The sequence below is a fragment of the Diplotaxodon limnothrissa genome, linkage group LG2, assembly GCF_057381915.1.
Source record: "Diplotaxodon limnothrissa isolate DT_005_m linkage group LG2, D_limnothrissa_male_GT1.1, whole genome shotgun sequence".
Classification (NCBI taxonomy): Eukaryota; Metazoa; Chordata; class Actinopteri; order Cichliformes; family Cichlidae; genus Diplotaxodon; species Diplotaxodon limnothrissa.
Genome location: NC_140597.1, coordinates 32835416 through 32857453, shown reverse-complemented (window position 1 = coordinate 32857453; position 22038 = coordinate 32835416). Strand labels below are relative to the sequence as shown.

Sequence of the window (22038 nt, the reverse complement as noted above, 5' to 3'; positions counted from 1 at the left end):
AGTTTCTTGACAGGGTGCAGCCTTTTATGAAATCTGTTTATACATGCAATGAGTTTAATTTGCCAGTCGGTGGGTTTGAGCTTTTAAAGCATTGTCTATGACACAGGCAGTCTCAGCGATGCCCTGCATGTTTTTTACATGTGTCTGTGAATGAGTGCACACCCACGCCTTTGCAGTGGTAACAGAGCGCTGAATGCTCCAGCGAATCGAGTCCCCTGTCGTTTCAAGGTGAGTCTCATTTTTCAACTGCTGATTGACGGGCCCTGTGTGTGTGTGTGTGTGTGTGTGTGTGTGTGTGTGTGTGTGTGTGTGTGTGCAAGTGTTTTTAGGGAGACTGAGAGTTGCTTTACTGCTCTGTAATCACACCACCCCTTTCAGTTACTATCTCTCACCCACTCACCACCAGAACAGAACAAACGCAGCACTTTATTGGCCCTTTGAGACGGGGCACACAGTGCATTTTGTGCAGTTCATTAGGCTTTTTTCCCTCCAGCCACCGTTGTTTGGGTTCAAGGCAACAAAAACATTTCTCTGTTATATATTGCCAAACCTTTCTAATCTTACACCTCTGATTTAACATGTGTTTGAAACTTAAATGGTAGGCAATGTGTTTTTGGTGCCACTGGAAGAAAAATCTATAATAACCTTTCAGCATATTGTAATTCAAAGTGTCTGAGAGGAAACAGACTCCTTCACTTTCTGTTAGCTTTGTTTTCAGGATTTTAACAAGTCTACTCCTCAGAGAGAGACGTTGGTTGATCACAGATCTGTTCAGACAAGAACCGGCGTAGTATAAAGTCGAACAAAGAGCAACATTATAAGATGTAGCTCTGCAGTGGGTTAAGCGCAAAACTTTCAGCTGGAAGAGTGGGTTCTAAATGTCACATGAAGCTTAAAAGTCAGCATTATCCTATTTCTATTCCATGTGAAACACCTGCTATTTAGTGTGGACGCCCTATGTCTGGTGGGAGGGACTTAGAACAGTGAGGTGAGAGCTGCATCTTCTTTCTTCTTCTTTTTCTGCCTCCTGCAAGTTTTATTCTATCAGAGACCTTTATGAGAAATAATTTCTGTCCATTTCTTACAACTGTTATATTGGATAGGAAGATACTTTTTAGACATTTAATATTCTCGCACGTATAAATCAAATAAAACTCTGTGCGGAGGCATTTTGTATGGGATAACTGCAGGAGATAGGATTGCCACACCTGCCATTTAAATATTTGAGCACCTTGTAAGACCATCTCTCTGACTCTTTGCTACAATAAGCAGACAAGCTATCAAGCAAGATACTAAGCTCCCCTCAAAGAATTGTAATATAAAAATATAAGTTTGTTCAGTATCTTGCATTGCTTTTATTACTTTGCCACAATATTCTTTTTTTTTTTTCAGTTAACTTTCTTCAAAATGCAGGAGATGGGGGGAAAAAAAACAATCAATATTTAGTATGAGCGCCCTTGTCCGTGAAACCACACCAGTTCTCATTGGTTCACATTTTTCAAAGCAGTTAGTGTGTTCCAAGCATCCTAGAGAATTTGCCACAGTTCATCTGTGGATTTGGGCTGTCTTACTGTGTTCTGTCTCCTCGTTTAATCCCAGGCTGACTCCATGATGCTGAGATCAGTGCTCTGTGGGGGGTGTCTGTTGCAGGACTCCTCTTTAGCTTTGTGACAATACTGTTTGATGCACAGTACCCTATATGTACCCTATATATTTTCTGTTTGTCTGTAGTTTTCAAAATGTGAAGTCAGCCTCAAATTCAATATGATGATATACATACTGTGTCTCTTTGTGTTTGTTTGCATTTTTAATTAGTGATTTCACCTTTGTTAAGTGTCCCAGTATAACACTTCTTCCGGTAACTCATAGAAAAATGAATCCGGTATTAATCATCAAAATAAAAAAGGACATATACACAGCTGATTCTGCAGCCGTTGTCATTCTGCATTTTAATTGAGAGCAGCTGTATTTTTTAGGAACAGTGCCCATAAATTAGCATCTCAACTGGAAAGAGGGAAGTCACAAAAGGCTAATGTTCATACACAAAAAGCCAAACATTTCACTAAGCCAGCAAGTAAGGGTCTAAGTGAAGAATTGTTTTGGGAAGATTGTGCGTAATATTAATGAGAGAGTAACTGAGATACTCAGGTTCCTCTTAAAGGTATGCAGTGCAAACTGTGGTCACTGTTGCTCTCCAAGCAACACAAAAAAGATGCAAAAGAGGACTTAATTGGGGTTTTTATAGACACACTCAAATCCCAACCACTTCACAAACAATAGGAAAATGGAAAATGCTCTGCGGCGCCCTGTGTACTGAATTTTCATGAAAAATTTACATTGGACAAACTCTGTGTATATGTACTTTGCGTTTGTGTGTGTGTGTTTTTGTTTCTGCATGTTTGGAATCAGAGATGCATAAATTAAGCAGAAGCAGAAAATAAATTAAACAGAGAACTGAGAGGCAGACTTCCCCGCACGTCTGTCTAAGAAGAAACTCAGATAAGGCAAACAATGTCACTAATTGAAAGTAAATCTGAAGGGTTTTAGTCTGTTCAGTGCATGAACACTGTAAACAGACACTGTAAGTCATTACAGTCTTTTTTTCCTTCTCAGGGACTCCCTCTAGTAGAGGAATGAAAGGGTTCGTATCGATGTTTAAACATGTCTACCTTCGGTCGTGGTGCAACCCCAATCAAAAGGCACGGCACGACGACACAAAGTGGGAAAAACAAAACTGATCTCATAACAATGGATTTTATTAAAAACTTGTAGCCCTTTCAGCCCCTACTCCTCGTGTATGTGGCAACAAATAGGAAATAATTCAAAGTTCAATGTTCTTTTCCAGTCAGAAAGACCCCAGAGGGAAAAAAAGTCAATTCGGTTTTAATGCTGTAAGCTTATTTATAACCTGTTAGGAACCTATAATAAGAAAAGGGCTGCAATACATTACAGACCAAGAGCACATTATTGACAAATCCATCTGGCGATTTAATTCATTTGTTTTGTTGTCTGCTGGAGTAATGTTTGCTGGTTGAGCAGCGGGGCAGAGAAACCAAAGGAAAACGGCATATTTATGAGATATTTAGCACCAAATACTTAATAATAGGAGATAAACATGATAGAGTGGAAAACTAGACCGAGTCAGCTAAGAGGGGAAAACAAAGTGTTTGAGTTAGAGGAGACGCCACAGATGCACTACTACATAAAAATCTTATCAGTGTAGCTAATAGGGTGTGAGGTTTACATTTTTGCTTTTACTGTGTACTCTTCTCTCTCTGAGCATTTTTTTCTCCATTCACCTTTCTTTTCCCCTTGGTCACCTGTCGTCATCCTGATTACTACCTTTTGTCTTTGTACTCTTTTTATCATCTCATTGTTCTCTTCTCTTCGATATCACTCATCCTGCCTGCACATCCCATCCAATATCTCCATCATTAACCCCTAATCTATTCCTCCTCCTCTCATCTCTTCATCTTGTTGCCCCTGCTGCCCTCGCTCCCTTTCACACATCCATCTTCCCACCATTCTGACTTTTGTGTCCTTTTGTCTTTCACCGCATCTCATCTGTTTCTCATCACTTGTTCACAGTGTGTCTGGTTAGCAGAGCGGCTAAAGTGTCACTGACATGCACGTGCGGATGCACTGACAGATGCACAGACACACACACATATAACTTCATGTGTGCATGCCAGTACATACTTCTTTGGATTCCTCTTTCTGTCTTCCTGTTGACTGACTGAACCTTTATTTCTTTATTTCTTTCTTTTTATTTCTTCTTTCTTTTTTTATTTCTTATTTCTTTATCTCCATTATTTGTGAACCTGCAGACACTGAATGTGATAAAAGTCAATGTAGTTTAAAGCTACCTACTGATTAGGTTTTCCCAGTGTATAATTTTAGATGTAATTCCTGTACTAAAGTTGTTTCCAATATGTGAACCTGTATTTGTGCATTTACTACTAGACACATAAATTACTTTCTGTATAAGTCTATACAAGTTAGAAGTTATTACCAAATAAATGAAGTCCAACTCAGGAGTGTTACAAACAAATCAGGCCTAGACATATGCAAAGAAAACATGTTTATATGTAAATAAAGAATATGAATTCATAAAGCACATTGTTGAAAATATTCAAGAATCTTTGAGAAAGATTTCATTGGTCCTGAATCAAATTCCTGCCTTCACACATCAGCTATTCATTATTATTTTTCCCAGAACAAGAGCAGAGAAAAGCGTTAGCAACATTCTGGTGCATTCCTAATAACCACGACAGGCTCTTTGTGAAGTGGCATGCTAAAATTTGGACACTCCTGAAAATATTGCATATTATGTTAAAGTGAGAAGAACTGAGTGCAACCACTGCAGAAAACAGATAAAAATTGGGTTTTATTCAAATATGGATGTGGTTTTCAGGGGGTTTTATCTGCTTATTAACTTTTCACGAACTGATAATATGCTGCTCTGGTATGTGTGCTTGGTCATTTTTGTGCTTTTAAGGTTTCATAGCATCAGCGGTTCATTAGACTTTAATTGACTCAATAGAAAGAATCATCATTGGGAGTCCAGAGCTTGATTCATTCTTGATTCATTGATCCTCTATTTCAGATTTCATGGTAACACCAGGGCTGACTGGTGATCTGAAAAATTACATTTTACTTTTACTTATGAGTTTGAATGCTGTTTAGAAATCCAATGCACCCCGTTCCTTTAAGTGGTGGCTTTTGGCCCTTCATAAAAGACCCAAAAGAGTCCCAGCTTGTCTTTGACATATTTATTATTTCATTTAGGTGAATAGGGCATTTTTTTAAAGATAAGTTTTACTTAAGGTGTTTAACTTAGGTTAAACAAGTGTTTTCCAATGTCAGTGACTAATGATGTTAGAATAGTAATACTTGTCTGAATATTGACAAAAACTCTTTTCTAAAAAAACAAAAAACAAACTACCAGCTTGAAAATTCCACTTTCTGAAATAGCGGTAATGAAAATGCAAAATTTGTAAAAATCAAGAAAACTTTTTTATTTTATAAATCTGTACATGCTGGGCAAAAAGGAAAAGCAAAACCAACACATGGCAACAAAAGGCCTACAGGACGGTGCCGCAGCAGAAATGCACTGTTTCAATGTGCAGACATGATGCACAAACAATACCCATGTAGAGAAGCCAGAACGGGGAAAACGTCCTTCATTCTCACAACAAATTCAGCATCTTAAGTATGCAAAATAACATCTGAATAAGTCAGTCTCAATTTGGAAGGAAGTACCGAAGACAGATGAAGTTCAAATTGAGCTGTTTGGCTGCAGTTATCGAAGGCATGTGTGGAGAAAGGAGCAGCATTTGATGAAAAGAACACCTTGTTAGCTGGAATGACTCTTGTTTAGGGTTGTGCAGTAGCTTATGGCAGAGGAAACACAGCATACATAGAGGGAGGAGGAGTTCAAATATTGCGCAAGCAGTCAAGAAAGTCAAACTGAAAACAGATTCCCTTCTACAGCAACAATAATGACTCACAACACAGTACAATTAACTGTTTTTGGCTAAACATCCCACACAGCAGTAAAAGCGAGTAATTTAAATTTAATAAATTTATTCAACAAGTGCGGTTATTTTGCTGTAGCCCTGTAGACATGTCGCTGTAGGACTAGAAACAACATTATTTTTCTTTTCATTTTTCAACTTGTTGATGTGTTTGTGCAAGTGAAAGACTGGACTGTGTGATAGTGTAACACATACACACACGCACACACATACAGATATGCACAGATTGTGATCCTGATTTATGTTATGAGGTTATATAAATTTTGCACACAGGTCACATAAATCCACACTGTCTCAGTTTGAGATGTCTGTATACAGATTTGATCGTTTTAAAACAAACGCGCGCATACACACAAACACAGATGCATGAGGTCAGCATTAGTGTATAAAGAGAAGGGTTATTGCTTTATAATCCCACATTAAAGCTACACTAGCTGTCCCGATGATTGGTTCAGAGGCTTTTAATATTAGTCGGGCAGCAAAGACACACACGTATTCCCATAAACACACAGGAATGTTCGGAATCGTTGTTAAAGGAAAACTTGTAATTAATATTGCATTATGAAACACACTCACTTAAGCACACACAGACGTATTCATGTGAATCAAATCCTACTGTGACAGATGGATGGGATTACTCACCTGCCACACACACACACACACACACACACACACACACACACACAGCGTATCTGCTGTCGATACTAATGCAGTGATCATACTACTTTTTTCTTCCTTTTTTGCAAAAATACACTTATAAGGTTTCCATAAAACAGATAGACCGTCTGATATATAAATACACTTTTAGCAGAGGACTGACTCTGTAAGGAATGAGACATCCACCAAGCCAAAATTTGTGTGTTTTTGGATTGTTTGTTTGTATGTTTATCTATGTAGCCCAGAGGTTTAACCTATGGATTTTTTTCCTGCACTCCAGTTAGCTCTCTGGTGCCTCCTTCCATAAAACCAGTTACCTTCATTCAAAACCTTAAATCTTAAATGAGCATCTTTGAAAAATAAAGTATTTGCCTTGGGCTACCAGACCAGAAACATTCCTCAGATGGCCATAACAGCGCGAGAAGAAAACATGTTAGGCTTTTATGCTATCACTCCCCTATACACATAAACGCACACACACACATACACTTAACTACATATACACTCAGTGTTATTTTTTAACAAATATCTTTGCTCTTGCTTTCTTAGTCACTTACCTTTTCTTATCATCCCCTTTGGTCCGCATGCTTCTGTCTTGCCCTGGTTCTGTGTGTGTATCACTCGTGTGTGGTAGTCCTTTAGTGCTCAGTAGAGCTCTCCTCCGATTCTTTACCACTCTATCTCTCTCTCCGTCTCATTCTGTTGCTGCTGATCCTCGTATGCTCGCGGAGCCCAGTGATCCTCCCTCCCTCTCTCTCTCTCTCTCGCTCTCTCTCCCTCTCTTTTTCACACACACACATACACTCCTCTCTCTCCCTCTTTCCCTGATCAATATTTCTGCCTGCTTCTCTTTAGCTCTCATGTGCTTCTCAAATATTCTCACTCATTTCTTAAGTCATCCAGTGTCATGATTCGCTTTATTTTTATATATTGGTGACAAATCTGATGTCATGCCCTGAATTTTGTGTCTATGTTTGTCTATGTGCCTACATTGACCCTGGCACAGTAGTAGACCCAGTGAAACTTTGGCAGTGTGCTCCCGGGAGTCGAGCCAGGACACAAACAAACACACATGCGTGAACACACAGAAGCACACACTCGTGCTTCTACCACTCACTTTATTTATACCTTTGCTTTTCTGTGAGAATAAAGTCTAGCATTGCCTTGCTAACTCGCTTTCTCTTTCTCTCTGTTTTGATTTTCTCCTTGTAGTTTCACCTCACTCTTCTATTTGAGCTACAGTATTTGGTCACTGTCCTCTCTCTTCTTTGCCCCACTTTCTCCTCTTCATGCCATTCTTTAGTGTTCTTTCATCCTCATTTTTCATACTCCCCTCATGCTCTGTATTTGGCTGTCCCACCACTCATCCTCCTTTAAGCTTATTGTCTTTCTTCCCCTGCTCCCATTCATATGAGCTGAGAATGACACTGCTTTCTTTCTTGTGGCAAATAAGGCAATTAGATAAAATGAAAAGAAAGTGAGATTAAACACCATATGACATCGGGTTTAAATTATGCTTAATGATGAATGCTTTGTCTTTTGAGCCTTCCAGGAATTGTGTGTGTGCGTGTGTTTGCATGTGTGTGTGTATAAATTAATTTCTTCTTTTGTCGTGCATCAAGGAAGACAAGAATGTTTTACCATTTTTCACATCTTTTACTGGCAGCTTTCAGATTTAGAATTCAGGTTTAGGGATTGATCTTGTATGGTTTCATTAGGATAAACATTTGTTAGGCTGTTAGCAGTTAAGAAATAAAGCTGCAGGGAATTTACAAATGTAATGCTTGTACAATAACACAATGCAATGTCGAGTTTGATTCTCCATTCTAAGCAGTGATTGTCAGTGAAATGTTTTGAATATTTCTTTAAAACGCTGCGAGTTTGCGTGTTCCCTGAGCGGCTGTTTGATGCAGTGTCCATATAAATGTCCCTCCTGACCCCTCCCCCATCTGAAAATAACTGGCGATGTATGCACCACTGCAAAGTGGTTGACTCACCTTGTGTTGTGTTTCAATTGACCTCTGGTGTGATGAGGTAAATGGTGTGTGTATGTGAGTGTGACAAATATAAATGTAATTATGCACATTGCATAAGCAGCAGTCACCGCAGTTCAACACATGAAGGCTTTTAAAAAATATTACACGTGTGCACGGAAACACGCGAGGGCCATAAATCATGAGATAGTTGTGCCAGAGCTTAGAGGTCGTGGTAATTTGATTTGGGAGAGGAAGATGAGAAGGGGTATGAGAGTGTATGGTGTGTGAGCTTGAGAAAACAAAAACCTGTCCTCTTTTTAAGCCTGTAAATGTTTTATTTCACTGCATTTTCTTCTCTTTTTTTTTCTCTCTTTTTTCATTCATTTTCCCTTGACCTCCCCTCCTCTCACTCTTCCCTACTTGCGTTAACTGATTCTGGCTCTTTTTACATGAGTAGGAAATGGGCTGAGGACACATTGATCTGTTTTCTGAACAGTCAACAGGCGTGCAGGTTTGCATACGCTGTGTAATGCACACAGATAGACACTCATGCTACCTCTCTCTGTTGCTCTGAGTCAAACAAACATGCAACCAATCCATCCTTAAACACAACAGCTCTAATTACTGCTGCACACAATCCATCTCTTTTGTCACCCCCCCCCCCCCCCCCCCCCCCCCCCTTCCCCAACCACCTCCAACAGTCTCCCCACCCACCACCTCTCTACATTTCACCTCAGCCCACAGGTGTTGGAAAAAATGTGTCTGCATGTATTTGTGTGTAACAAGGAGGTCAGTGTTGAGCATGTCGCTGTGAGGGAGTACAGTAAGGAGTGCTGCAATTGTCCAGTGAGAATGTGTTTTTTAGATGTTCTATTTAAAAAAAAAAAAAAAGGATGATGACTTCTCATTTAGGGGGATGTCACAAAAGGAACCACAGAGGAGGGTAAAGAGGGAGATTGGTGAGGAGAGCACAAACGGGATATAGACTGCTGTGAAAGGCATCATTGGTGGAGTCTGATGTGGAGTCATTTGAATGGATTGTTCTTATCGTGTGCCCTGTGTTTTAAATTGAAACTCCAGATGCCTAGACTAGTGGATGACTATCCACATATAGGCTAGTGTCTATATGTATATATCTTGGTTATTTGCACTGTTAAAGGTGAAAACATGGACGTAGATCAGTGTGTACTTAGTGCACTGCTTGATTCCCTGTTCCACACTATTGATTGGCAGTTCTGTCAATGTCAGAAACAGCTACTCGTGTAAAGATTAAACCCTAAAACCTTAAGCATTTAAATTGGGACTGTCACAGTTAATGCTTTAATTCTCTGTCTTAATTTAAAATTAATGATATGTTAATTATATTTAATTGCATCCATCGTCGTTCCACTGTTTATCCCGCTGGGCATCTCGTGGGCATAATGAACTTTAAACAAAATTCAAACTCACTGTCATAGAGTCTATGTAACATTTATAAGACAGAAAAGCCCAGGCTCCAAAAAATATGAGCAATTAATTCGGGATTGCCAACTTACAGCTACTACTATCAGTGAGAATATTGACAGAGGCTGATGGCAGGGGTTACTAATATAATAATATAGTTACTAGATAGTGCTGATCTAATGATATAGATACAATAGTGTGCTCACTAGGGTGGCTGTGATGAAGGCTTAATTGAGTCAGTTTACAATTTCATGGTTATTTCCATACTTTTTTAGTTATTGTTTACTGTGTTCCTATTTTCATTATTCTGTTTGATTCTAAGGCTTTAGGTAATGTAAAGCAGTCCAACAGAAACTGGAAGAATATTTAAACTTAACTTTAACTTTAATTTTTTTTCCAAATAAAGTTTGTTGTTAAATGCATTGCCTCAGTCTATTGAACAATCTGTCTTTCTTTTTGCCAGCTGTCTTCTGAGAGAGGACAGCTGGCCTTAGATTACTAGTTTATGATTTTGTCATCTGTCATCTACCACACGAAACATAACTTTAAGGACATTCAAATGTCATGCTAATGCATTTTGAGATTTCTCAATTACGGTGTTTTGTAGGCGATAACGTCAAATTAGCAACAGCACCAAATGATAACACCTTGGCAGCTGTGTCTTACTCTGTATTCTTGCCTTAATCACAGGGTTGACGCTACAATCTGAGATGCTAGCTTCTCTATATGGCAAATTTCCAACACAAGTGCCAGTCTACCAGCTGAAGGGTAGAAAAGTATACTGTGTAATTTTCCTTCCAGTGTAACAGTTCTGTCTCCATGTCAGAGGTAAATTGTCATTTGTAGTGATAAAGTTATGGTATGTCCATAAATGCACATATCTCTCCTGCTTTGGGGGCACTCATATGGATCTTGCTGATCTGTAAAATGAAAGTAGCAGGAATTTAGGTTCAGAGAAGAGACTTGTACAAATAGACCTAAGATACAAGCCTGGATTACATTTGTAAATGTGAATGTTGTGGTGAAATCCTGATATTCACATTTTTTTGCTATGTTTAGAAAAAAATCTTTTCGCAGAAAAAAAGTTCCCTCTTTTTTGGTGTATTAGATTAGTTTGGTTAGCAATCATGGACGCGAAACACACATCTCTATACATCTCTGCAAGCATAAATTAGTTACAAATAATAATAACATATATCTACTAAATCCTACTTGTATTCTGTTTATATTTTGGCTTTACAGTGGACCAACCAGGAATTCTGTCATTTGGTGGCTGGAATTCCACACGAAAATTTCATGTTTCACTCTATTTTTTTTGCTAATTATGGCTCAAGACACAATAGAATTTCAGTTTCACTATAAGCTGTAAGCAGGTGTAACATCTGGGTTCAATTACTATTTCAAACTAGTAATTTGAGAGTGTAAATCATATCTTCCTAATATCATCTGTTGTTGAGTGGATGAATGCTGACTGAGATCTATCGCTGCTATCACTATCAGTAAAAACATTTCGTTTGACGCTGTCACCACAGTAATGACAGCAACACATTATCAGACAGCAGATGATATGCAGTGAAAGTTATCAGGATACAAACTGCTTTGTCAGGTAACTGTCATTTGGAAGCAACTTGGAAATTACAGCTGTGAATTTGTTGCCAACAGCAGTGGCCAGAATGAGAGAATGGATAGACATATTAACCCTTTAAAGCCGGTCGGAGCGGACACGCTCCATTTTGCGTAACTATTTTTAAATCCTGGTAGCTCTGTAACCACGTGAGCTAGAGCAATAATTTTTTTTCATATGAAACCGGAGGAGTTGTACTTACATCTTATGCCATCAGCTTGTCCTAGGTCACAGTTTCCTTCCACATATAGCTTTGCAAAAACTGCATAAAAAGCACTTGTAGCAACAAAAACACAATATTCCAGAAACACGCTTTGCCGATCCGATCAGCTGTTCATAACACTTCCTACGTCCATCAGCGTGAACTATCGCATGTCCGCCATGACCTGCTCGAAACCGGAAGTGTCGTCATTTTGCGGAAATGTAGTTTTTTACCATCGTGGCCTTATGAGCCTCTACTGGTGTTTTTAAAAGTTATCTTTGACTTCATGACTTTCTGTGTCGTTTCTGGGATGCTTAGAACTCATATTGCACTGCTCGAAATAGTTTGTTTTGATGCACATGCTGTTTTTTTTGCTAATTTGCATTATAATATTTCTTTTTGTTTTTCCTGCAGTATATGAAAATTGGTGTATTTCAAAAATAAAACTATGAAGACACTTAAAATAAATTTCCTGTGGTGGGAAACTATTTTGTGCAACTTTTTTGTATTTAAAGTTTTGAGGGATAAGCCTCTTAAATTTCTCTAACTAGAAATATATGTTAAAAAAACAAAAACAATTTTCAATTTTTTTGTAGTTTATTGCACTTTTTTGCAATTTATGTAATTACTATGCACTTAATGCAGACATATTATTAACATTTGGGCTGTAATGGTTGTATTGATGTAAATCAACTTGAAATGCTCCCAAAAATGGCACTACGGCATGTAAAAATATAATATAAGCTCTGGCGGACTTGGTTCTATGGTAGGTCTTAAAGGGTTAAAGGAAAGCAAAGGATGGAGGAGGAAGGGAATGAAATCTCAGACCTTGGCAAAGTCTGTGCCATGTTTTGCCAGTAATCCTTTAGCTGTTGTGTAAGGCCTTTGCCTCAACAAGCCCTAAGCTCTCTCTCTGTCATACACAGTGTGATTGTTTGCAGTTTTATTATTATACACAACAAAAATATACCTTCCATGCGTCTTTGCATGCAACAATGTGTTGATGAAACACATTCATGTGTGAGGACGCAGGAGCATTTGATGGCTAGATATTTGGCCCTTTCAGCATTTGTGTCGTGTTTAGATGGTGTTAAAGGAGATTGAGAGCACTGCCCCTCAGAGAACACCAATTAGAGTGAAGTAGGGCAATGTGACACGTGACCTACACTTCAAAACAGTAACATCCACATATACACCAGCACAGTGAACACTAAACCAAAAATGTATGAGCTGTTGAGTAGTTTTCCTGAGTAAGTGTGTGTGTGTGTGTTCCTAATCCTATTACTGATCAGGCAGTGCACTCTAAGGAGGCAAAAAAGGAAGAGCGAGGGGTGAAAAAAAATAGAGTTAATTGTGCTTCTTGATCCTGTCTGTTGGTTTTTACCACCTTTGGGGAGAGTTTCCTACTAAATTACATTAGTATATATGCATAATTTAAAGACTTGCCACTGCTGTCAATAACAGTGTTTTCTCATACTAAGGTTTACTTTCAATGACAGGAGTTAATTTTAGTGACAGATAAGTTGTTATTTAAGCACAAACTAATCATTGTTCCCTCATTTAAGTGTTTCTTCCAGCACTTACTCTGTACTTAGGTGTCACACTAAACTGATCTCCCAGCACTTTTAAGAGGGAGACATAAGAGGAAAGAGAAATGTGAAAGAAGGGAAGCGAGATTAAAAAAGGAAGTATGGTGATGGGGTCTCTGGTGTCACCATAGTGCAGACGGTTGGGTGGAGGATGGGGGTAGTTATACCCTGAGCACTAATACACAAAACCACACACACACACCCAAGGACTGCATGTTAAAAGTTTAGAAATGTGGCACAGCGTTCAGGGACAGTCCCTGGATTCCGAGGGTGCTTTTAATTATGCTAACTTATGCATCCTCAAGTCCTCTCCCCTCCCAAGACCCTAAATTGTTTCTCCTTTGTCACAATGAACGATCTTTCAAGTCCTTAATTGCATCTTGAGGAGAGAGAGAGCTTTTAAAAGGGCTGAGAGTGAGGAAACACATGTGTAACCCACAGAAGCCTTTTATCAAGTGCTGTGGTGAATAAATGCTGCACCTCCTTATGGGACCACAAACTATGTGTACTGCTGTTTTACTCACACAACTTTGTGTCGTCATGTATAAGCATTAACAGATAATATAAAAGATGATATTGATTTACTGTAATCAAGTTGTGTATAAAAATCAATCCTATATATTCAAGAATAATTCACTTGCAAAGTGTTGTAGGATCACACAAAGCTGCAGATTTTTATTCATTTATTTTTTGTTTCTCTACTTTGAAATTGAAATGTACGTGTTCTAGCACAGCTGTGTTTTATTTTACTGTTTAAGGAACAATGTTGCAAGTAAATAAAAAGACTATCGCATCATCTCAAATAGCAGAAGATTATCATGTAGTCGGTTTGACAGGTGATCCAGTTTTGCAGCACATAACAGATTAACACAATGGAAGAATGGTTTGATCATTTGGCAGCTTCGGCGTCTCTGTCCTTGCATTTCTTACACATCTGTCACCAGCATTGCTGCTATCAGGAGCTGAAAAACAACCAGCTTAATAAAAAAACATCCCTCGTGTTGTGTTTGAGGCTTGACCACGCCTGCACCGCCACTGGTTTAAAGTTGCAAAGTTTAAAACACGTGGATGACTTTTTAACAAATGAAGTACTGCTGAACTTTGTGGCTTATGCTGAGACATTTTGATTTTTATGAAAATGTTTTTGACGTTTTCCACAAAGTTGTCACTGATAAGCCCTAAACCCATGATAACCAAAGTTGACATATTTTTTTTGATTTTTTTGATTATTATTTAAAGGCAATAATAGGTCACAGTCAACTGAAATCAGCAGCAAGCTTACAAATGTGGTAGTGAGGTCATATCTCAGCAATGCTCAGAGCTATTACATCCAAACGTAATGCACAGACCCGGGACCACATTGTGAAGACTGTCTGTTTCCTATGAGTGCTTAAAGTCACGTTTCTAACACGATCACATTAAGTTGCCATGGTGACTGTGCCCTGCTGAACCGCTTGCCCCCTTCGTTGCTGCTCGCAGCTATGTTTTAATGAAGTTTTAATGAACTTTTAAGTTTTGTTTGCATACATGACTGAAAAAGTATCGTTGCTTATTAGAATGCAGGCAAGCACAAACACAAACCCTGCCACTTTTGATCAAATTAAAGCTGTCATCGCGTTAGATGCCATTCATCTTTCATCTTCAATTAGTCATCCATCATCCTTAATCTCTGTCTCGTGTCTCCTTTTCTGCCACCAACTCCGAAGGATAATTTCTCACAAATCCCGGTGGCAGAAATACCTGTTCTGAATGTTTACTGAACTCAGTGTAGCAGCAGAAGGAGGATCATAACAAAAACTATATGTAGTGTAACAAAACAAGGGCATATAAGGGGAAACATATTAGTGTTTACCAGTGTTTAAAAATGTTCAGGCCCTTTTGAGGCTCAGTGGTGTGATGATTATGTGGAGGGAGGATTTATTTACAGACCACTTGAAGAAGTCAAATTGAACCTGGCAAAAAGAGTCAATGAAATCAACAAGAAAAATGATTAAAAATGCAACAGTAGTCCACCTGGTGGAGAACATGAAGGAGGAAGAGTGTAGATTGACAAAATTTCACTTAATCAGCAAAGATTTCAACACTTTTAGGAACATATATAATATGCACAAACCTTAAAATAAATTCACATTATCTTTCATGCCAGTAATTATTCATGTTTTCTTCAAGTTGATGCAGATCAGTTTCTGTATTTTTTTTCTCTGTTTTCTTCACCTTCATTGACCATTACCATTCTCAGTGCCTTCCCCCTCTCAGCCTCTGGATGTGGAAAGATCTGCTCTAAATTTCCCATGAATATTCTGCTCTAATCCAGCTCGAGAGAGTTTTTCCTCAGTACTTTTCACACAGATTTAAAGCTAACTTAGGTAAAACTTTTTTTTTCTTTTTCATGCCTAGCCTCATCTTTCATGTCTGTCTTTCTCACAGAAGTCGCAGCTCCTTCTTCCAACTGCTCTGTCTCAGGACTCTTTCTATCTTCTATCGCTGACGCTTGCTAATACTAAACTCAGCGTGTGTCTATGTGTACTCAGCTTGGGCCATATTTCAAGTTAAGTGCATGAACTGATGACCCTCACAAACATGAAACATTCAAACTCTATTTCGTTTTTGCTTAACGATCTTTAGACAACATCACATGTTATCACATTATAAAGCCTCTTTGTGGTGATATTAAGGTTGACCACATCACTGAACTTTTGTCTGAACTGCTTTTTTTTTTTTTTTTTTTGCTTTTGTTGATGTTTGAAAGGTTTTCGTCTCTTTATCTTTTCAACAAGTAAATCAGATGAACTATGTTAAAATGAATTTTTACTGAAGTTCATTGTACCTTTTCTCATTTGTTGTTATCAGAAAGTCTGAGCGGTTTAGTTCTGTATTTGTTATTTGGAGTGATCGAGTCATTCGGAAGGTATTTCTTTTTAATTTCACCTTGTGGCAGGGTGCCACGATGTAAACTATAGAATGTAATTTAGAAACTACAGACACTGCCAGCCTTCCTGGCAATGATTGGGTTTGGTTATAGTGATTATGATCATCTGAAAATTCCATGGTAATAACGAGCTGTTGATGCAAACAGTTTAATTTCTGTTTAGCTATGCGTCAGTCTTGGTGCAGTATGGATAACCTTAAGTGACTCAAAAGCACCCTGCAATAGATTGCTGACCTGTTCTGGGTGTACAGTAACACACCCCTCACCTTATGAAACTGGAATAGTCTCCAGCCCCCAAGCAAAAACTGAAATGGATAAGTGGTTTAGAAAATAGATGGATGTATGGATGGATGATTCAGTTTTCGGCTTAAGATGTGTAGCTCTCAGGCTAAGAGTAATGGGTTATCTCTTTCTTTCTTTTTCTATTTACACACTTTACCTCTGTAGTCGAGGGTTGTTGCCTGCATGACAGCTATTCTAAGTCAGATGGATGATCGACACTATTCTACATACATCGAAACCTTCAGTGGAACTACTGATCTAGTGGTAAGTGCCTCACACACATATCCGCAGATGGCAGAAAACTGGATTTTTTTTAAAAACTGGAGTGTTTATTGAGCCTTCTGACAAATAATAAAAAAAAGAAATTAAGTAACTGTTTGGACATATAAGTTTTAATTTGTATCATTTTTGCTATATCTGTCATTTTTGTGCAGCAAAATGTCTCATTTTCCTATCAAAGTATAAATGAAGGGTGGCTCAAAACTTTGCATATTGCTGTGTAGTACAGTTCTATATTCTCATTTGTCTCTTGTTCTTCTTGTCTTCTTCTACTGCAGGACTTCCTAATGGAGTCCTTCCTCCTTTTCAAGGACTTGATTGGGAAACATGTGTATCCGTCTGACTGGATGGCCATGATCATGGTACAGAACAGGTAACATATTGCAGATATGTACACACACATGCACAGAACCAGTTTGAAAGTCTTCTCTTGCATGGTTCTACATGTGTTTGCCCATGAGCTACAGCTTATGCATTTAAAAAGTCGACATCAACAGTCGACTGGTTCATCCACATGAACCCACACAGGGATAAGTTAGCGATAGGAAAGCTGGGATCAAGGCTGCGATGATGAAAACGGCTGATGTGGCAAATATGACTGTGTGTGAGCCAATGGAGTGAAAGCTATCAGTGTTTTTTGTGATGTAAGCTAAAGGGAGGCTAAAGCTGTGTCAGACGAAAAGGCAAATAGGAAAAATTGAATGTGAGGTACAGGAAAAGGCAGTTTGATAAGGAGTCTGCAGACCGGGGTTAGAATGAAGATGTGCAGATATAGAAAGAAAAGCCTACTTAAAAGAAAATGAAAGAAGGAGGGGGAATGAGAAGGAATGGCATTTGGCTCTGTATAATGGTGATAGATAGACAGTGTTGAAGCAGAGGGAGCCTGAGAGTAGTTTTGCTACTTAACTTTAGAAATCCATAAGGCCATATCACGCCAATACACCTGCACATTTTGTTAACTTGCGATCATGATCTATCACTGTGACAGAAGATTTGAATTGAATGCGATATTGCATTTTTTTGTCTGGAATAACAGTTTAAAGCTGTGGCTTTAAGCTCTAGAGCTGAATTCTTTGATAAACAAAAAATAAGCTGCATTGTGGTTTTTTAAAGAATCCCATCCTTTTATTCGTTTTTTACTCGTATTCTCCTTTTTTTAACATTCAGTTTGATCAAACACAGCCACAGCAAAGTTTACTTCATTGACATGTCTTTTTGATTTATTTTTTTATATCTGTTCATTAGGGTGTTCCTAAGAGCCATCAATACATATGCTGACACTATGAAAGAAAAGTTCCTTAATAACGATGACTTTGAAGTCCAGGTAACTGTATTTTTATGTGCAATATTTCCGAGCTTTGTCTCATATTGATGCCATCCTTCTTATTGTGTCTGAATCCCCTTAAACGCTATCTTTCTCTGCATCCCCTCCCTTCCTCACTCTTCCTCACTGTCTAGTTGTGGAATAACTACTTCCACTTGGCAGTTGCGTTTATTACCCAGGAGTCCCTGCAGCTTCAACATTTCTCACCAACCAAGAGGAACAAGATTCTGGCCAAGTGAGAGAAGAGCTATTTAATTTCCCAATTTACCACACCTACTCTCCCCACTGATTTGTGGTCTATTTAGGATTCTTTGTTTGCTGTCTAAACTCCACTACTTATTAAAAGTGTGTGTTACCTGTAGATAGGCATTTAATTTAGATCAAGTTGAGTAAGAGTAGGTGAGCATTATCTTTTCCACTCAGTAATAACAGTATTGATTAGGACACTGCTTCCAAACTAACATTCTAATGTCTTCTTTTTTCTCTTTCTGTGTATTTTTCCTTCCTTATTGTCCCACACTCTGAATTCCAGATATGGAGATATGAGAAGGCTTATTGGCTTTGCAATCCGTGACATCTGGTATAAACTAGGTAAGAACTATACTGTAATGTGTAGTTTTTCTTCTTCATAAACTGTGGATAGAAAGGTTCATGAGTCAGCAGCGTTTCACACTGACAGACACCAATCTGAATATATCAGTGCACTAAAAATATCACAGTTTTCTGTGGTGTGTACAGAAGAGTAGGGTTATATCCTGCACAGAGCTAAAGCTCTTACTGTAGAAGAAAAATACTTCTTGTATTTGCCAGACAGAGACCTGTAGTGTTACCTGAGGGTGAGTGAAAAATGCTGTGTCTGCATATACGAGCAATTACGTGTGTTTATTTCTATGTGTGTGTTTTTTCAGGCAGTCATAAAATCTGTTTCATCCCCGGCATGGTGGGTCCCATCCTGGAGATGACTTTGATCCCTGAGGAAGAGCTGAGAAGGGCCACTATTCCCATCTTCTTTGACATGATCACCTGTGAACATGCACGTTTTGGAAACTTCAGCAAGGTACACACATATAAGAACACAAGCGATTAGTATACATACTAAACTTAAGACAGTCGAGCCATTTAAAAACTAATCGTGATACAAAAAATACTTAAATAAATCTTGTATATTGCAGACTTTGATGCATTTGTATCTATGAATACATGCTAAAATTAAAAGAAGAGACAAGGAAAACAAATGAAATAGAAAATCTATAACTGTGGCACATACACATTGTGCTCCCGCATTGATTTCCTGTAATGCAGCAGATAAAAGTAAAAGAGACACCTTAATTATGCTTGCATGCATAATTGATTTCCACTTCTGTTGCTCCCGTCTTTTGCTTCTTAATTTACCTTTTGTCCCACTCTTTGCTTTCCCCATTTTCAGTGCTGTTCTTTATGCTATTAATCAAGCTCTGAGTGATAAATGTCCTTTTGTTCTGATACCGAAAATATTTTTCCCTGTTACTTGGACTGTATGCACATAGCACTATTGTGAGGTGTTACCCAAGCGAACACTTATTCTTTGTTTTAAATACAAAAGGACAAACAAAGATCACTCATTAGGTAGGCAGGGAGAGGGAATCTGATGACTCAGTAGATAGTGATGCAAAGTTGTTTGATGTTTACCCTGAAAGAGAAAGCCTGAAAAACAATTGATAAAAAGAATAAAAGATGTGATATGAGCATACGATGACGCTCCAGAGCTTTGTAATTTGTTATCTGTCTGCCTTCTAAGGACATTGGTATATTAAGAATAGAATACAATAGAATGTAATAGTTACTTTAAAAAAATAATAATAAAATCTTCGGCAGTTTGAGAATGAGATCATTCTGAAGTTGGACCATGAGGTGGAGGGTGGTGGAGGAGATGAACGCTACATGCAGCTACTGGAGAGCATGTAAGTATTGTAGTTTTTTTCACTATACACAATCGATTTCCTGCTAACTCTCATGAGCAGCATTTCACACTTGGCTCTGGTCTTCTGCCAGTACATTAATAGACAAACTGAATAACCCTGAATAACAAGGTAAAACCCTCTCAGAGGTCTCTGATGATTAAATTGTGGAAGCATGTCTGCCAGATTGCTGGACTGTGCTGCTGAGAAACCCACGCTGAGGCCACAGGTGCAGCACTTTGTCTCCTTGGTGAAGGGGCTCCTCATTCGTCTCCTTGACTACCGCACCGTGATGAGCGATGACAGCCGCAACAACCGCATGAGCTGCACAGTCAATCTTCTGGTAAGAACCACCTTCTTTGAAATCAGCTGGCAAAGTTGCCAGCGCTTGAAAGTCTTGTTAGCATCATCATCATTAGCTTTCTAGTGTCTAAGTGTGATATGTTTGTGTCATCATGGATTAGCATTTATTGCTACTTACCTTGTGATTCTTGCAATATACAGTGCCTTGTTGGTGTAGTGTCTCATAGCAAAGAGTTGCTGATCTTAGATGTACGCACATCAACACCAATAAATCCATTAGTAATTGAATATACAATATAATGTGAAACTTTGTTTTATATAGAATCCAAAGCAGCCAAGAGTTTATTATGAAACACAGATTTTATTTCTTGTCGTATGTGCCAAGGCCTTTTTTCTTTTCCCCCATTTAATTTGGGTGCTGATTGATCTAAAGGCAAAGATTCATCTCCTTGTCTGGTCTCCTACATTTTGCATTGGGTTGCATCAGCTCCTGTCTGTTCCACGTCTTTTCTCTTATGTGATCTCCTAATCAGATTCTCCCCCACAGTATTCTTAGGTTTAGTAATGGATGCCATCTACCCACCATATGATCTTTTCCACGCCAGATTAAATCGTATGATACCTCAGCAAAACTCTTTTCCTTTCATTTCCAAGATGCAAACATTTAAAAAATCATAATTCGACAGATGGATGCGTCTGTGTTTGAATAATAATGTAGAATAACTCTTTATCCCCCACCCCCAAGGTGGAGGCTGCTGGTACATGGCAGGAGTGTTTAGTTTGTAGCCTGTGGCAGTTGCCCATTAGCTATTCTGTTTCATTCATTTGGCCAACTGAAAAAAATCCCCTCTGCCCACAAGCAGGCACTAGTGCACTCCCCTAACCGTACCCCCCAGGCTAACTTTACTAAGGAATTATACACACAGGCACAGTCACACGCATATTTATTCTGCTCTTTCATGTAGATGAACTATCAAAACAAAACAAACTTATTTGAACATAAGAAGTACTCTCAAAAGGTTTGCAGTATATCATTTTGGTTTCATTTTTCTTTTTCGTTGTTACAAATATTAACTCAGTACACATACTGTACACTATATCTACAATATACTAAGCATACATATGTGTAGATTTTTTTTAAACAACTCTCAGTTGCTGTATTGTTCTCTATAAAAGATAGAAAGTGATGCTGTAGTTCTACTGAAAGTTGTGTTGCTATAGATTTAAAAGACAGGTGGACTGCTGCAAATCTTTACTTGTCTTCTTGATGGGCACCCTATATAAACATGTTAGCTCCCTAAATTTAAAATTCATTGTCCAATAAATAATAAATCTTACCCTTGACAATATAAAATGGTTCGATGGTATACTGTGGAAAAATTAACTATAATTTGTCACATTTGTGATTATGTGTCTGTTGGTGCTGTTGTGTGTATTGGCCTGTGCTAGTGATGGGAGGTGAGGTTACATCAGTTCGTTCCACTCCTCTGTTCACTGTAGATATCATTAAACTTAATTAAACTGGGAGTTTGTGCAGTTTATCTAGCACACTTGAAAACACACACGCTCCCACATTAAAGCACAAGCAATCAGTATTATAGTATAGTACTGTAGTATAGTATAAAATAGGATAGTGTAATGTGGTATAGTGTAGTGTTGTAGTGTAGTGTACAGTATAGTATACATATTATTGGATAGTATAGTGTGATACAGCATGTTATGGTGTATAATATAGTATAATATAAACGTGGAATTAATAGCATAGTTTCAAAACCTCTATCAGTTATATATGCATATGCATGCGAACACAGGCATACATACACACAGAAACTACACTAACCAACCCCTCCTTCTGTCTTTGCAGAACTTTTACAAGGACATCAATCGTGAAGCGATGTATATCAGGTATTTACTTGCTGGATTTAACTTAAATGGTGCATATCTGTGTTGTACGCA

At 38.3% G+C, this 22038-nt stretch overlaps 1 protein-coding gene across 1 annotated transcript in view; it reads left to right on the top strand.

Moving 5' to 3' along the window:
- Positions 1–22038, top strand: part of dock2 (dedicator of cytokinesis 2) — a 100978-nt gene that overhangs the window by 63764 nt on the left and 15176 nt on the right. Inside the window, exons 27-35 of the mRNA XM_085362612.1 lie at positions 16405–16503; positions 16797–16891; positions 17764–17842; positions 17977–18077; positions 18375–18433; positions 18751–18899; positions 19697–19782; positions 19966–20122; positions 21947–21987. Coding sequence (XP_085218738.1) covers positions 16405–16503; positions 16797–16891; positions 17764–17842; positions 17977–18077; positions 18375–18433; positions 18751–18899; positions 19697–19782; positions 19966–20122; positions 21947–21987 — 866 coding nt within the window. The remainder of the gene's footprint in view (positions 1–16404; positions 16504–16796; positions 16892–17763; positions 17843–17976; positions 18078–18374; positions 18434–18750; positions 18900–19696; positions 19783–19965; positions 20123–21946; positions 21988–22038) is intronic.